General features: G+C 43.4%; 1 protein-coding gene across 1 annotated transcript in view; it reads right to left on the reverse strand.

The window, feature by feature from the left end:
* gli3 (GLI family zinc finger 3) overlaps positions 1–17,086 on the reverse strand; it is a 123,347-nt gene that overhangs the window by 73,650 nt on the left and 32,611 nt on the right. The window contains exon 3 of the mRNA XM_033638942.2: positions 2,964–3,209. Within this exon, the coding sequence (XP_033494833.1) occupies positions 2,964–3,209 (246 nt within the window). The remainder of the gene's footprint in view (positions 1–2,963; positions 3,210–17,086) is intronic.

Below are 17,086 nucleotides of genomic sequence, written 5' to 3' on the forward strand. Positions count from 1 at the left end.
AAACACTCATGGATACCCAGGCATGCTACTCGGCTGTGGATGAGACTGTGTTTTAAATCGTAATGTTTTAGCAAAACTGCATGTGTTTGGAAAGTGCTGAGCATAAGACTGGATAAATGAGACTTGGATTATACTGCGCAAGTTGTGTGAGAGTTTGTAAACAAAAGTTTTGCTATAGTTTTGCTGTGGCTAAACACGGACCCCATTGACTTCAATTCATTAAGATTTTCCTCAGTTTTTGGATCCTCTGTTCATTGTGGAGGCATGCAAGAAAAATTAAGTTTTTCTCACAAAAACAGTGTAACACGAGGTGAGTAATTGATATATAAATACTCATTTGACAGTGAAGTATTCCTTTAAGTACATTACTTTAGTTAATGTTCTTGGTTACATTACACTGCCTATAGCAAATCGAAACTTACTTTTTTGTGTATGTCTTATACTCATCTACTGACACTATGGCTGCAACTAACAATTATGTTTGTTATCAATCATTCAGATTTTTTTTTTCAGTTGATTGATCAATTATTTTGTATATAAAATGACAGAAAGTTGTTTTTAAAGATGCTATTCATAATTTCCCTGAGCCCAAAGTGGTCCTGTTTTGATTTGGCAAGCGTTGAAAACCTTAAATAAAACTGCAACTGGCAAATATTTGTCATTTTAGCTTGATAATTTAAAAAATATCAGACTACTTAGTTCAGACTTTTTATTTCGGCACTAACACTAAAGACTTATATATTAAGATGTGGAAGAAGCAGTGCAGAAGGAGGATCAAATCTATGTTCATCATGCCTACAGCTTCCCAGCAAGCATCACTGTGCTCCGCTCCACTCTGCCTCGTTTGATTGCAGCCTTCCAGTCTCTTGAGCCCCGATGCACAAAGAAAGCCTCTTGAAGCTCTACGGCCCTTTTGACTTTTCCTGCTGCTTTTGAACTCTCCATTTCAGACTGTGACTTTTCCACATGACCCCAAGCCTCAGAGTGACCCCCCCACCCCCCTCCTCCCCTCTCCCTCCCTGCTCCTTCCCCTCGGCTTCAGTGGTCTGGAACCTCCAGAGCTCCTTCACACATACCCACACACACACATCAAATGAGAAGTGGCAGTGTTGCTGAGTTAGGTCAGGATGTAATGGGCAGTAATGTTCTGCCCTCGAGGGCCCTGTCCACGGCACCATTGCCTGGTTTTGAGTAACCTTTCACTTAAAGAGGCACCTTGGTGACTCTCAGGCACCCAAGCACGAGGGGAGCAGTAGCTAATGAAGTGGCTGAATAAATAGAGTTACAGTACATGGTTGGGGTCCACTGGACTTTTCATTACTGCCACTGGATTAAAATCGCTCTGTCCCACTCTGTCTGCCCCAATTCAGAGCCAATTTAACCAAACTAAACAAGCTATCACATCAAATCCTTGTCTGCGGGCTAAGTCCTGGCTACAGTGGCCGCTGAATTAACCTCCTAATCAGCCTCTTACACCCCAATCATCTATCTCCTGTTCTCTCTTTCCACGTACACACACAGTTTCGCTTTCATCTAACTCCTACTGTCTATCTCACCTTTTTTTTCAAATTATCTTCAGTATCTTGCTCAAGCCACAGCTCTCCCTTCACCTCAATCTCTCAAGTTTCATCTCCATTAGTCTCCTCTCTCTCTCTCTCTCTCTCTCTCTATCTCTCTCGCCGCCTTTCTCTCACACAGTCTCTGAGTCCCAGAGAGAGAGAGAGAGAGAGAGAGAGAGAGAGAAAGAGAGAGGGAGAGAAAGAGGCAGAGTAGGGGGTGGTGAGGTTTGACGCGGCGCTGCTTTGGGGCTTTGAAGTGTGTGTTGATGAGGGAAAGCAGAGTACTGTGTTCAGACAGGCCCCTAATGAGGGAATTAAGAAGCTACGCTGGCCGTTCCCCATACTAACTTCCCAGGCGCAAAACAAGACAAGTGTGCGTGCATGTGTTCACAAAGGTGTGTGTGTGTGAGCACAAGAGAGAGGCTAATCTGTCAGACTTAATCAAGCATCTGGCAGTCCTGCCTCTCACCTACAGTAAAGAGACAAACTTGGCCTCAGCGCTGGGGTGCTACAAATATGTCCTTGAGCTGTGTAGTTTCTTTACTTAAAGGAATACTTCACCCCGAAATTACCATTTGTATATCAATAACTTATCCTGCGTTACATTGAATTTGTGCAGAAAACTTGTTTTTTTCTTGCATTCCTCCACAGTGAACAAAGAATCCAAAAACTGAGGAAATTCTTGATGAAATGAAGTTAAAGGAGACGGCGTTTAACAACAAAACTTTATCAAAACATCTGTTTACATTCCTCACACAGCTCATGCAGTATAATGCAAGTCTCAATTATCCAGTTATATGCTCTAATTCCCTAACAGACAGCCCTCTCCAAAAGAGAACTGAATGGAAAGTAAAATTATCTACATTCTCTTCAGAGCCAGACTCCATTGACAAAAGCATCAATTTTACCTTGCTGAACACAGGAGTTGCTGGTCTGTGCTTTGTGTGACTTCGGTGAACCCTTTAGAACACTAAAGTCACACACGACTACATACAAACTAACTGACCAAAGCAGCGGTAGACCAGTAGCTTCAATGTTTAGCGAGGTAAAATTACAGATTTTGTCAATTGAGTCTGGCTTCGAAGAGAGCATAAATAAGTTTTACTTATCGGAAAAGCTTTTCTGTTTGGGTAGTACTGAGCATATAACTGGATAAAGACTTGGATTGAGACTGAGACTTGGATTATACTGCACGAGTTGTGTGAGAGTCACCTATAACTTAGAATATCCACCTTTTTTGGATTCTACGTTCACTGGAGGCATGCAAGAAAAACGAGTTTACTTCACAAATTTACATGTAAGTGTCACCCCCAGTGGCCTTCTGGGGGGTGAAGTATTCCTTTAACAAAATGTACAAGTTTCCCACTTTAAGAATAAACAATACCAACTTTTTTGTGGACTTACGGTAGTGTGGGTCTAGGTAGCCGTTGCGGGGGTCCATGGCGAACAGAGTGCCTCGGTACGGCAGGGCATGGTCAGTCAGGTGGGGCAGGGAACCATGCAGCTCCTTCTTGAGCAGGGAGGGGCGTTCTTCTGTGGAGGTGGAGGGCTCCTCGCTCACACTCCTGTCAGGACCGCCAGGCGTTGGGGCCTGGGAGCTGATGGCATTGCGCCTCTCGCGGTGGTAAGGCGTGCCTGAACTCTCGTCCTCTACAAAAGGTGGAAAAACAGAGAGAGAGGAGGAGATGTTAAAACTTTGGCAAAGGAAAAAAACAAGCTGCAGATTTATTATAAGCAGATATAAGAATAAAAGTCTGGAGCAGATGTGAGTATCTCTCTCCCCCCCTGGTTATGTTTCACACACACACACGCACACACACACACACACACACACACACACACACATGTTCTGAACACCCACACACATGGTGAGGAAGTCAGTTCACGTAGAAGGCGCGGGTAAAGGGAGGAGCTGGAGATCAGCTTTGTACACCTAAAACCTACTGGGCATTATGGGTGTAAATCTGCCTGCGTTTGCCTTCCACGGCGCCAGATGTGTGAGTTCAGAGGCAGGCAGTGTATGAGGAAATGGACACCGTGGATGAAGAAATCCCAACCTCTTCCTTTCGCACAGTTCCCCAAAAATCTGTTCTTAAATTCGGCTCTGTCTGTTCTTTTTATAAAGAAATGGATTCCCATGGAGGAGGCAACGCAGGCTTACTGTCTGCATTCCAAGCTGCACATTAACCAGCGTCATGGGTTGTATCAACACCACCCTCCTTCATTCTCCTGTTCTCTCCTTCTCCCTGCTCCTCTCTCTTTTCTCAAACTAAATCTGTCTTACTCTGAGGGCAAAATTAAGAGGGTCTCTAGAGAAGGCTTTCTGGCATGCTGGGTAAAGAGGACAAATGTGGAGTTGAGTTCAAGGGCTGAGCTCCACCAGAAAGACATGACCCGTGACCCTCGGCCTGACCTCTGAACTGACACGTACAAAGGTCAACAAGCCTCCTGACCTGGTATTAGTCTTTTCTGTACTACAATACTATATAGACTAAGGCACCCGTCTACATGTATACGGAATATATTTTTGAAAAAGACAACAATAACAATGGCGGACTGCTGGTTTGTTTATGTTTTGTTAGCACTGTTTGGTCTAATGATTACTTAACACTTAAACTTAAGACTTATTTATACTCCCTTAAGATGAAATAGATAAGTTCACTTAAACATTGGAAACTTCACTGCTAACACTCTTCCATGCATCCTTGATGATGGTATTGATACATCCAATGGATGGCACGAGAGGGCAGAGTCAAGAGTTTCGGACAACAACAAACAAGGCGACGGTGGAGATTGTAATACTATACTTTTTAACAAAAGCAGCATTGTAGACGGTGAAGGTCTGTGAGGTCACTAAATACATCACAACATGGGGACGAACAATTCTTTTCACAGTGTTAGCAATATATTCGGTTCAACCAATTCTTAAAATATCTCCGTTGTGTCTCGCTTGAACAATGCAACACTGCCCCAGTGATTCCCAGTGGTACTGCTACTTTTCATCATTTTCCACAAGCTTTAAAAAACATGCACAAATACGGACAAAATGAACGCAGAGTATGGACAGAAGTCTCCATCTGTGTCCATATACATACAGTACAGGCCAAAAGTTTGGACACACCTTCTCATTCAATGCGTTTTCTTTATTTTCATGACTATTTACATTGTAGATTCTCACTGAAGGCATCAAAACTATGAATGAACACATGTGGAGTTATGTACTTAACAAAAAAAGGTGAAATAACTGAAAACATGTTTTATATTCTAGTTTCTTCAAAATAGCCACCCTTTGCTCTGATTACTGCTTTGCACACTCTTGGCATTCTCTCCATGAGCTTCAAGAGGTAGTCACCTGAAATGGTTTCCACTTCACAGGTGTGCCTTATCAGGGTTAATTAGTGGAATTTCTTGCTTTATCAATGGGGTTGGGACCATCAGTTGTGTTGTGCAGAAGTCAGGTTAATACACAGCCGACAGCCCTATTGGACAACTGTTAAAATTCAGTCTTTGAGTGCGCTCCTTCATCCTTATTTCAAAAGGAGAGTCAACAGGGATGAGATCTCCAGCATTAGCTTGTTCACTTTCCTACCTTTGCTACGAGGGGAAATTGTGGAAGACAGCTAACACTGGGCAAGCACTGGGAGTCATTTTTGCATTCTAGTGTGGATGGAGATATTTTGTCAAACAAAGGTCGTGTGGACAGATGTGTTTTGTTTTTTTTGTTTGTTTTTAAACGGACGGGGAAAATGTCAGCTTTCAAAACATATTTGTATACGTGTAGACAGGTTCTTAGTCAGTTTCTACTTTTCTCTTTGCCCAGAGCACATTCTTCAAATCAAGCTCACTCAGTCTGATCCACACAGTCTGTTCAGCCTCTTCAGGCCCCAAGTGTGAGAACAGTCTCCATGTTCAGCCTCAGCTATATGAAACTATGATTTCACCATTGAGGATGTTGGTCATCACTTCACTAAGATGCTCTTTCCTGCATTAATGTCTCTTGCTGAGAATCTGGCAAAATGCCGCTGTGCTGGCGCCAGAGGTTCTACAGTATTAGCAGCCTAGTGGTGCAAGGCTCCCCCACTACGCACTGCAACCCAACAGCATCCAACTGCCAATTAAGAACAAGAGGAGAGGGGCCAGATTAAAGAGCACCACCTTGAGCACTGAAGAGGGCCGCTATAATGCTGCAGCACTTCACAGAAGAAGAGAAGCGATCAGAAAGGGGGAGGTTAAGAGAGGGAAGAGAGAATGAGATTGAGAGAGGCGAAGAAGAGAGGAGCAGGAGGAGCAACCCACGGGTCCCGCTTTTATTCCCCTCACTCTCCCACATCCATTACCAGCGCTCGGGCCTCAGCGCAGCACTGGCAGCAGATTCAAGGATTCTTAACGCGGAACTGACAGCCAGAGAGGCAAGCCACTCTCATCCGCAGGAAATGACAGTGTCAGTTATGATATAAGTATTTAATCCTATACTGCGCAGCCAGTGATCTTATTAAGGGAATAATGGCACTTATACGGTTAAAGCTGGATTAATAGGTCTGCTCTTGCAAAGCGCAATATTAACATAAAGGGATTTTGGAATTGGGTTCATCTCCTGACATGGATTGAAAGAAGTCGAGACTATAAACTATGCTGGGAGCAAGCACTGCTAAGGGTAGAGCGTGTAGCTGTGTGTAGCACACGCTTCCACTGCGTTCACATCCAAAGAAATCTAGCATTACATCTGGGAAAGTAAAAACTGTGTCCATATTTATAAGCTCTTTTTCTTACTTTCATACAGATATTTGATGTTTTATGAATACATTCATCACTGGGGCTTTAGATGGTGTAGCAGTTAGGAGGCTAGTGGGGACGAAAACTGGCCTAAAACATCTTCTGCCAAACTTACGAAAAAATACTAAAGAGACTCGACTGCTTACTTTAAAAAATATACTATGCATTACCAGGGTTGGGGAGTGAAAGAATATAAGTATCGGCAATTAGAATTTAACAGAGGTGTGAACTCAAGTCACAAATTCAACTTGACAAAATCAAAAAAGACTTGCAACTTAAACACCTTGGACTTGGACTTAAACACCAGTGACTGATGACTTCACTTAGACTTTGACAAAAGTTGGTCACGAGTCCATTCTGAATGGACTGTAAGTGACTCACCAACGTGTCAACTTCGTAAAAAAATGCACTTATTTTCAAGTACAGTGAATTTCCAGCACATAACTTTTATTTTGAAGTGCTGTTTCCTGCTGTAGAGTGAGTGACTAACAGCCAGCTACTTAACAGAGACAGCAAACTAGCTGGATGTGGCCAAACACAAGTATGATGCTGAATGTATTAAACTGTGTGGACCTTGAACTAATAACTAAGGAGAAATCTGGACCCTGAGACTCGACCAGTTGGGAACCACTGTATTAGACAAAACAATGACTTGGTCCCACCTCTGACATGAGTAACTGTATTCTTTTACAGGTGCAGTTTTACATGGGTGGTATTCTGAATACAGTTATTGTCTTTAAGAATAGATTACATGAAGAGTTTATTTGTTTTTGTTTTATTTGCATGAACACCGTGTCCCAACTGAATGCAAGCAAGTATAAGTTTGAGTGCATTGTTTATTCTACAGTGTTCTTACTGGACGCCATTTCTATTCATTCTTGTCTCTCATTTTGAAAACTAAGCAATGGACAAGGAACAATTGTTACATGAAGTTGAAATCAACGTTATTGATACCTCGTCATTTCACTACAAAGGACAAAATAACGTGGCAACTAACTGGAGAGACATCACCAGTGAGCTAAATATTTCTGGTAAATGACCATCGCTAATAAGCTTTTGGCTATGCTGTATATCATTTCAAGATCGTACGTACTCGCCCATCTTTTAGGTGGTCATGTCTCTAGTAGAGCGTGCAGCTGATAGGTAGCCTTTGTTCACATGACGTAACAGAAGTGCATATTCAACAAATTCAGTGTGGACAGAAAGCAGTGTTCGCTTGCTGTCAGGACACAGTGATGGTGTAAAATTCAAATGACGCACACATTTGCCATAAACAGTTTTTTTTAAGTGTGTACAGTACACCTGCCACATGAAGATGAACAGATGCGGTATGCAGATCTGTTATGTATACATGCCATCACAATGTGAAACAAGATACCAAAAATGGTCATTGAGGGACCCAGAAAGTTTTAAAGGACTTCTAAAAACACACATTGTAAACTGAACTGAACCTCAAAGATGTAATGCAAATTGGATTGTTGTGATGTATAGTTTTTTTTATTTGACTTATACTTTTCTTGAACACATTCTTATTGAAACTTTTTATAGGTGTTATGTGTCTTGTTTTATGTTTGTTTTGTTGTGTGTGGACCCCAGGAAGTGTAGTTGATAGCTAATTTATCTAAGTTAGTAGCTAATGGGGGTCTGAATAAAGAATGAAGGGGAAATGCAGCCAGGACACTGACAGGAATGTGTTTTTGGCTTGGAAATAAAAGACCCAAACAACTATCTCAGCAAGACGATTCTGAAGTATTTCAAAAGTAATCCAAAGTATTTAGAATATGTTTCTTAGTTTGAGTAATCTAATGGAAAACATTATCGATTACATTTGAGGACATGGAATCTGTAGTGGAACACATTTAAAAGTACCCCTCCTCACCCTATGCATTACAATTTTTTTCACTGTTTTAATTTGTCTCGTTCACTCCCTCTTCTTTCCTTCTTCCTCTTCTCCAGTGACCCCACTGCTATTAGGATACGTCCCCCTCTTCTGAGGGAGGTCAAGCGACTAATGGTTCAATCACAGCAGTGTCACAGTCCCACCATCCCCCTCCAGTCACCCACAGAGGGGGTTCATCATTCTACCATATACCACCTTAAGGGGCTTCATTACTTGGGTTTAGAGCACCTTAAGTGGTTAAACAAACAGTCAGCAGTACAAGGGTCAATTGACCCCTCGGACTGGTGGAAGAAGAAACAGAAATCTCAAGTCTCTTCTCTACCTGCTGCTGCTGGAAACTTTCTGTATCCTTACAACATGTCAGCCATGTCAAAAAAGGGCTAATGAAGACAGAGCAGGTAAACAAATGCAACTTTGAAAAGTTCAACCAATGCAACACTTCTCTAACTCCGACCATCAGCCCAACAGACCCTTTCCCTTTTTCCCTCCCTCATTTTTCATTCCTCTTTTATTTCCCTCTCTTTTCCCATGGTTGCCACATCCAGTCCTCCACCAGTTTGCAGGTCTATTCAGCCCAATACAAAAGCAGCAGGGCCGGTCCTCTGTGGACCAGAGGAAAGCATGCCTCTCAAAAAAAAAAAAAAAAAAAAAAAAAAACAGAAAAAAGAACTATCCCGCTCTCTCTCTATGGTGATTGAATTTCTTAACATCTTTTCAAAAAGCGCTTAAATGCCTGGAGGCGAGAGGAAGAAACAAGCTAATGGTGGATGGGGAGCACTGAACAAATTTCAGAGCCCTTTCCTGCTCGCGTTTGAGGTTGAAAGCAGGCTCCTGCCTTTCAAGTTTCAAAGTCCTCCTTCCTCCCGCAGTGTCACTGAAGGATTTGAAAAGAAGGTAATTGTGCTCACTGCCGTCCTGATCAGAGCACACGCCCCAGCTCTAGTATTTCAGGAGCTTTCTCTGCCACTATTATGGTACCTGGTGCTCCATTCCTGCATTCTTCCTCCCTTACTACTCTTTCTCCTCTCCCCCTACAAATGCACCCTCTCTTGCTCTCCCTCACTTGCTTTCTATCCTTCTTTCACCCCCAGCAAGCCACTCATTAAATCCTTAAGCCCAGGTTTCTCCCTTTTTTCCCCTTGTCTGGGGTCTCTATTGTAAAACTCTGGTGCGAATACCTTCAGAGAAAACCCTATGCATGGCCTTTAATATGGCGGCATAAAAGAGAGCTTGGATGCAATGACAAAATGAAATTTTAAAAGAGATAATGAGATATGGAGTGGGGCCAGTTCCTCCGAGAGCTGGGCTCCGGGACAAGGAGGGGGGCTAAAGTTAAGGGTGCCCAGCCAATTCAAAGAAATGAAAAGTGAAACAAAACCCTCGGCTTGTTGTTTTTGAAGGTATTCTCAAGAGGCATGGGGTTAAAAACAAGGATTGCTGCTCCTCAATATGCCAATCTGCCCTGTCTCAAGCATCCGATTTGCCCTCCGGCCTGCACTCCCTAAAGCAGGGACATGTATGTTTCTAGGGTGCACAAAGCGCCACTGCACATTGCAACTCTTTCCCCCCCGTTGCCGCCTTTCCTAAAAGCCTAAACATCAGAGGAGGTGTTGTTGTACCTCTGAGCCAAAGCCAGACATATGCTGTGTTCCACCTTCGAACTTCTCAAAGCTGTTGTCAGTGGCACAAACAGGTTTTTTGGCTGGGGAGCGCATGGAGCGCGAACAAGGAGGAGAGGAGTGGAGGATATACAGTGAAATCACAAAACACTTCTTCAAAGCGCCTCTCCTCCTGTGCAATAATCTCTTGCTGCTTTTTTTCTTTCTCTTGCAAATCAACTCCCGGGAAAGACTCAAGACTCCCCAATTAACAATGAGAGGGGGAAGAAAAATTCCAGCAGCTGGCTAGAGTTTAATAAGAGCACCTCTCCAAGCGGCTTAGGCTTATGTACCTGATTCACCGGCCCTGGCATTGGCGCTATAGACAAAGGGAATCATTCACGATTAGCGCAGGCTGAAAGACAAGGGACGTGAGACGCAAGACGCTCAAACTCCACCAAACCCAAGACAACAAGAGCACCGGGGGATTACCGCAATTGTGTGAGGTATTTTTCTGATCAACTTCTTGGCTGACGATTCGCTGGGTGCCTTCCCCACAACAGAGTTCAGCTCTGCATTATGTGAAGGTTACCAAGTCCTAACGGAGCGTCCTGTATCAGCCTACAAAGGGTGACATTAGAGAAACTCCTTGACAAACAAATCTAAATGTCAGAAGGCGGAATCAGGTCATTACCCTGATGTCTGTGTGCAGGGTAGTTAGCAGTCAAACTATTTGACAGAGCTCTGGAGAACTTCAGCATAAATAAAGTTCACTCCCTTTAACTTTGCGCTCATGTTTGATTCTGTCTCTGCAGAGTGAATCCGTAGTGGTACATTATTTAACCGTGTGACTGATGTTCGGACGAATTGCAGAGAGAGGCACAGGCAGGTCAGGATGTTCCCTCTCCTGGTTAGCAGTCTATTGTCAGCAGCTGATTTCCCACACAGCGCCCGCAAATGCCCTCTTCAATATTCATCTAGGCAAATTCGACGACTCCCACATCTCAATTTGGCTCTCGGCAGCCCACACCCCAACCCCCCTGCTCCACAGCCCCGCAGTCCCAGCCTGTTCTCACTGCCGCCAGGGGTCTGCCGGGACGCACCCAGAGCTCAGCATCTCGCAGCCCCAGCCTCCAGGCCCCGGGGCTGGGGAGGGGCAAATCAAAGCCTGCTTGGCGCCTTCCTCCTTCCCTGCGCTCACCTCAAATCAGCCTCACAGCAGGGTTGTGTCGTGCCAAGCCTCCGCCTGCCCCTAGCTACCCCTTATTCACCCATTAGGGGCACAGGCCCACCATAGAGCAGCCCGAAACCCCACTACCATTTCATCAGGGCCACATTGTGAGGGAGCAATGAGCATTGCAGCGAGAGAGCTGAAAGCCCCGACTCTAAAATGCACACTGATGCAGCTTTTTTGACCATGGATAGTTATGGCTTTTAAGGTTTTTCACTCAAAGGGCACCTTGGCCTGCATTCTTTGAGGAATCAAACACCAAGAGATGCATTTGATCAAGGCTTCAAAGCAAAAAGTGCCATTTAGTGCTCTGATTGGCTTATAGACTGTATTAGCATTGCTTCAGATGGTCACAAGCCAGCTATGATCAGCCCAAAACCTGTTAGTTATTTATACTGTCCCTCTGTAACAATGTAAAATGATTGTGTGCTAGGGCAGACTGGGGCAGAACTATGTCCGTTTGGGATAGTGGGTCTTTTAGGGTGAATCTGGGCACAATGCCCACCAGACCAGAGCGGGCCAGCTTTCCACTGGGCCTCAGCACTGGAATCCCACTTCTGACACCAGAGTGATCCGGACCAAGTCTGTGGCACTCAGATTAGGAACAGCTCGCCAAGAGAAATGGATATCCAGCCAAAGCAAAGAAACACAGAGCCAACAGTTGGATAAAATAGAAAAAATAATACAGTAATTTCAAGCACATCAAATACGATCCAAAATGCCACTGTGGATGTTTCCCACCTTACCGTATAGAGTCATAAACTTCACTTCACTTAACTTTGAATAACTCAAACTTTATGTTGCATTTGTTTCCTAAATACTCTGATGTTTTTTGGCTTGTGTAAAAATGCACATTCACACATTCTGGTACATGTATTTAAGGGCATAACTGTGCACTGTATCGAGGGATAGAGGCCCCCATTAAGATAGTTAGCCAGCACTTACTGGAAGCTGGATAATTAGACACTTCAAAGGCACCTGCCCACCATCCCAGAGGGGGCAGGAATCGCAGCGCCCCGCCCCATTTAAAAGCATGTTAACTCCTATCTGAGGCTAGCAGGCTAATTTAACTCTTGACATTTGATATCTAAGGAATGAGAGGGATCAGCCATTTAGCTGGAACAGGATTACCCCCCAACCGCCCTCCTTCTCCTCTTCCTCTCCCTCCCCTTCAACCCCAAAACCCCCTCTCCCAGTCGGGCCGGATTCATTAATTTTCCTGCTGCTAAGCACTTTATCAATGACTGGTGAACGTCTAAGTCCAGAGTGGACTCTCTCTCTCTCTCTCTCTCACTCTTTCTCTCTCTCTCTCTCTCTCTCTCTCTCTCTCTCCCACTCTCCTGCTCCCTCTCTCTTCGGTGGTGATTAGGCCTGTGGATGTTCAAATCTGTCTGTCTAATTCACTGCCTGCTCTGTTGCTGCTCATCTATTCTCACACCTGCTATGCAGCCCAGCAAAAGAGCCGTGTCTGAACAGCACTTAGGCTACGACCACACTAAGCAGCTCTAACTAACTCTGAAAATGCTGTTCAAGTGTGAAAGCAATAACAATGTTTCCAGGTCATTTTCATAAAAAGGTCTCAGTCCAAACTAAAATGCCTAACTGGAGGATAATGCCTAAAACTCTTATCCATCCAATTTCACTCTGCAAGGAACAACTTTGGTTTGTTGGATTGGCTTTTTAACTTTACTACCACACACACACAGATTAGGCTTACTTGAAACACATGCTATTTTTATACCTATCCACTCTGAACACCATTTTTGAAAATCTTCATTTACAGGTGTCACAAAGATTGGAATTTAGCCTGCTTAGGCTCCAATCACACAGAGTTTGCTCACTGCTTTTGCATTGCTGAGCGCCTCACATTTTTCCACTCTATGCATGTTACTTTTTGCAGGAGTGCCCTTAACACCTCCCATTTAAAAATCTTCACCTCAGAGCACTGAAAGCGCCCTACGTCATTGGCTTTTTAGCCCATTATCCAGTCAGATGAGGTGAGAGGCGGGCCTCCTGTGGTGGTGGTGATGACAAGTGCAGCATACAGTTTGTGGTTTGTGTTTATCTAACATTAGCTCACTTTCATCTTCGCCCTACTAGGCAAGCTGGAAGACATCTGAACAAACTGTATCCTTACCTACTGACTAACATTTTACTGACCGTAATTAGGCCAAAAATTAACAGCCAATTGTCAAACTGTCTCCAACTCATCTTCAAATAAGCCTTGACCCAACCATCGTCCAGGTGAAGCTCCTGGACCAGCTGGTGGTGCTCCCTTTGATTCCTTCTCTCTATGAGTAGCAACACAGATCTCCATTTCCCTGTCACCAACGTACTATGTGGAAACAGCCCCACACCCTCAATCAGAGTCACAGCAACTGCCCTTTGCCAGATCTTAATCTACAGATCTGTGAATTTACTTCACAGCAAAATAGCAGTTAAGATAAGGACAGGTGATTCTGTGGTTGCCTGCCAACAATTAAGAAGATACAGCATGCTGCCAAAAGCAGCAGGCTTCAACGAAAAAAGGCAGTGTAGTGTGCCTTGCGTTTTGCAACCTGCAAAGTGTGCTCCGTCTGATCGGGACCTTAGTGTGGATGTATGAAAGTGTAATGCGTTCACCTGAGGAAATCAGCTCTGTTTTTCTGAATTAACAAGATTATTATTTCAGATTCTACTATAGGTTTATAATTGGGAAAATCATCTGCTCTTGTTTTTCTGAATTACAAAGGCAAAAATAGGACATTTTTTCTTAAGTGGGTGCATTAAGCTATAGTGAATGTGCGTTCTGTGTGTTGGCACAAAATTTTAGCTTACACTTGCTGGTAATGATGTTATTCATCATAAACCTGTATTCATTTACAGCAATAACAGCACTCCAGCCAAATATATTCAAATATAGTAAGTAACCTTTGACGTATCACAGGTAGAGAGGTGCTGGGAGTTAATTCGCATCCATAACTGTACATTAGTCTCAGTCTAATGCCTTCTGCTGAATGTCTACATTACAGGTTGAATCAGGGGCTACACGAGTGTGACGGATCTGGGTTAAATGAACAGCATGCCGGGGCCTTTGATGCTGCAGCTGGTAATGCTTACAGTTTCTAACCCGTCACATTTGGACATAAGGCCTTTTTACCAGAGAGCATGACAATCAGAATTCCAAACTACAAGCCAAACGCCATAAAAATAACACAACTCAACTGACTCCTTCACTCTGCTCCCACAATGAGAGGCTGTTCTGCACACACATTCAGTCACCTGCTGCTAAAAAAACACAACAACACTAATTAAATCAACTTTTGCCTTTGCAGCTTGACACATTAATTATCTAAAATAACATTAGTTCATTTTCCAATTTTTTTTCATCTGGAGGTGCCAAATCAACGCACAAAGAACTCTTTATGAAACTTTCAATCAGCCTTCCAACATCCTATCATCATTACGTCTGACGGCTGGCTGCAGAATCCCAGACCTGACCCTCACCCCGCCCCCAGCGTGTGATATGAATGGGAGTGCCCGCTTAATAAACAGGGTGTAATTCACCCCTCTCCCCCTGAAAATACAGGTGAAACCTGGACCCCTTCATTACAGTGTCTGCAGCAGGCAGGGAAAGCTCTGCAGATTAGAGGATCTGCTATGTTGGCCAAACAGACTTAACCGCTGTCTGCTGAGAAGGGGCTGGAGGTGAGTCGGCGAGAGGAAAAGACACCAGACTTTCTATATGTGATGAGATAAGTGGCTCTGTAGTGCAATACAGAGCAAAGGACAGGGTGACAGTGGCAGGTTTGGATATGATGGACTGTTGGAGCAATTGTATTGTATGTTGCAGGTTAGATCAGCCAGTATGTGCTGGTAAGTGTCACTGAGTCCCTATGTGCTCACTTGAGGGACATTTTAACACAGTAGCAGAAATCAGCACTTGAACGTAACTTAAGACATTCACCCTTGTATTGAACTTAAGTACAAATTGGAGGTACTTCACTTGAGTATTTCTATTTTCTGCTTCTTTATACTTAGGCCCAATCCCAATACCCCCCCTTGCCCACTACCCTTTAGCCACTGGCCCTACCCCTAGCCCTTGCTCACTACCCCTTGGCCCTTGAAATGAAGCAACGAGGGTTAGGGGTTGAAATCTTTCCCTAGGAATTGGGACACCACTCACTACGTCACCACGTTGGTTAGGTTCACGCATACGTAACTATTTTAAACAGGAAGCTAAGCTGCGAGCCATCTACATTTCCAACCGGTATCTACAACGTAACAGTAACGTTAGCTACTTTTATGCTTGCTACTAACGGTACGTTAGTAGCAAGCATAAAAGTATTAAGATATGTATGACAGGGGACTTCTGCTAGCTAGCCAGCTAACATTATGAGGCAGCATAGTTATACTAGTTGCCGTGTTATCGTAATGTGAAAAATCCAACAATCTTGCAGAACAGGACAGTTGACAGATGCCAGATAGTGCGAGATAGCTAGCTAGCTAACAAGCAACCTGACAACGGTAACATTAGCTAGCTGGCTAGCTTTCTGTCAACTCCAATCTACACATCGTGAATAACAGTAAAAACTTTTTTCCCCGTCTCTTGCCTGGCGGTAGCTATGGCGACGTCTACCCCTCGCTGGCAAGTCAGCATCTGAAATCCCTCGCTCCTAGGGCTAGTTTCATACACACTACCCCTCGTTATGCCCCCTACCCCTACACGCAAAAAGGAATTGGTACACCTCTACCCCTCGCGGTAACGTGCAAATCTAGGTTACTTTGCTCTAGTTACTTTGCAGATTCAGATTACCAATACAAAATATAATAAATATGTAAAGATTATATACATAGGGATACCCAGCAGTATGTAAAGTAATATATCAAATATATAAATTAAAAATAGCTTCACATTTACCAGCAGCAACATTAAAGCAGTGAACATATTAATGCATCAGTAATTATAATCTAATGATATATTATACATTATTCTGAAATGGGACATTCTGTATCATGAGGACTTTCAGTTTTGGTACTTTAAAGGTATACTATGCAGGATTATCGTTTACTGTTTGTTGACAGCTAGCAAAGACGAAGTAAAAGCCAACCCCATGATTTGCACCCATTTGGAGTTTTGCTATAGCCTCGCTTTACTTGCATTTTTTCTGGTGCTGTGTTTCTTGGATACCTGCTGCTAACAGTCTGGCACCAGGTTGCTACCTTTTTCATAAAGCCTCAACCTCACCTGAGCGCTGTGCGGGTACACACCCATAGACGTCCTGAGCATGAAAAATAAGTAGAAATCAAGAAAATACAGACCGAGGGCAGAGTCTCTGCAGCAAAATACAAGTGATGATTAAGAGGGATTACTTCTGTATGAGTCTATACATCGTCTTTAAGGAAAACCCTGCATAACATACCTTTAAATACAGGGTTGTAATGCTATTTGTACTGCAGAACAAGAGCACACCTATGATGGCACGCTCATGCTTGCATAGTTACCTTGTGGTTGATTTTGAAGGTTATGTAACCACTGTTCCTAGAGTGGCAAGTTTACATACATGAGTCAACGATAACTATAAAATAAAATAAGGTTTCACTACCATGTCATTTTTACTGGATACTGCTACCTATAAACTAAGAAAAAATCATATAAGGTGGAATGTTTTCTGGCATGTTATTCAATACATTAGTTCACAGCACGTCATGAATCAATCACTACACCATAAATGTCAATATGACAACTCTGGCCGTTACATTTGTTTTTTATTGGCTCTTTTTAGTGACATGCGCTTCAGTGATGATTGGATCTGTAAGCACATAAAATATGTAGCAATTACAACCGGATTTTGTAAACTAGGAATATTTTATTTCCTCACTTAGAGACTAAATAGTGGCGGAGCGTCTTTCCGGTGTCCTCCAGCAGCACTATAACCCTGTTTAAGTACATTAAGATACTAATACTTTTGTTTATTTACTTGAGTAAGATTTTGATTGTAGGACTTTTGCTTGTGACAGAGTATTTCTTTAGGGATCCGAGTAC

Source organism: Epinephelus lanceolatus, chromosome 20 (assembly GCF_041903045.1).
Source record: "Epinephelus lanceolatus isolate andai-2023 chromosome 20, ASM4190304v1, whole genome shotgun sequence".
NCBI lineage: Eukaryota > Metazoa > Chordata > Actinopteri > Perciformes > Serranidae > Epinephelus > Epinephelus lanceolatus.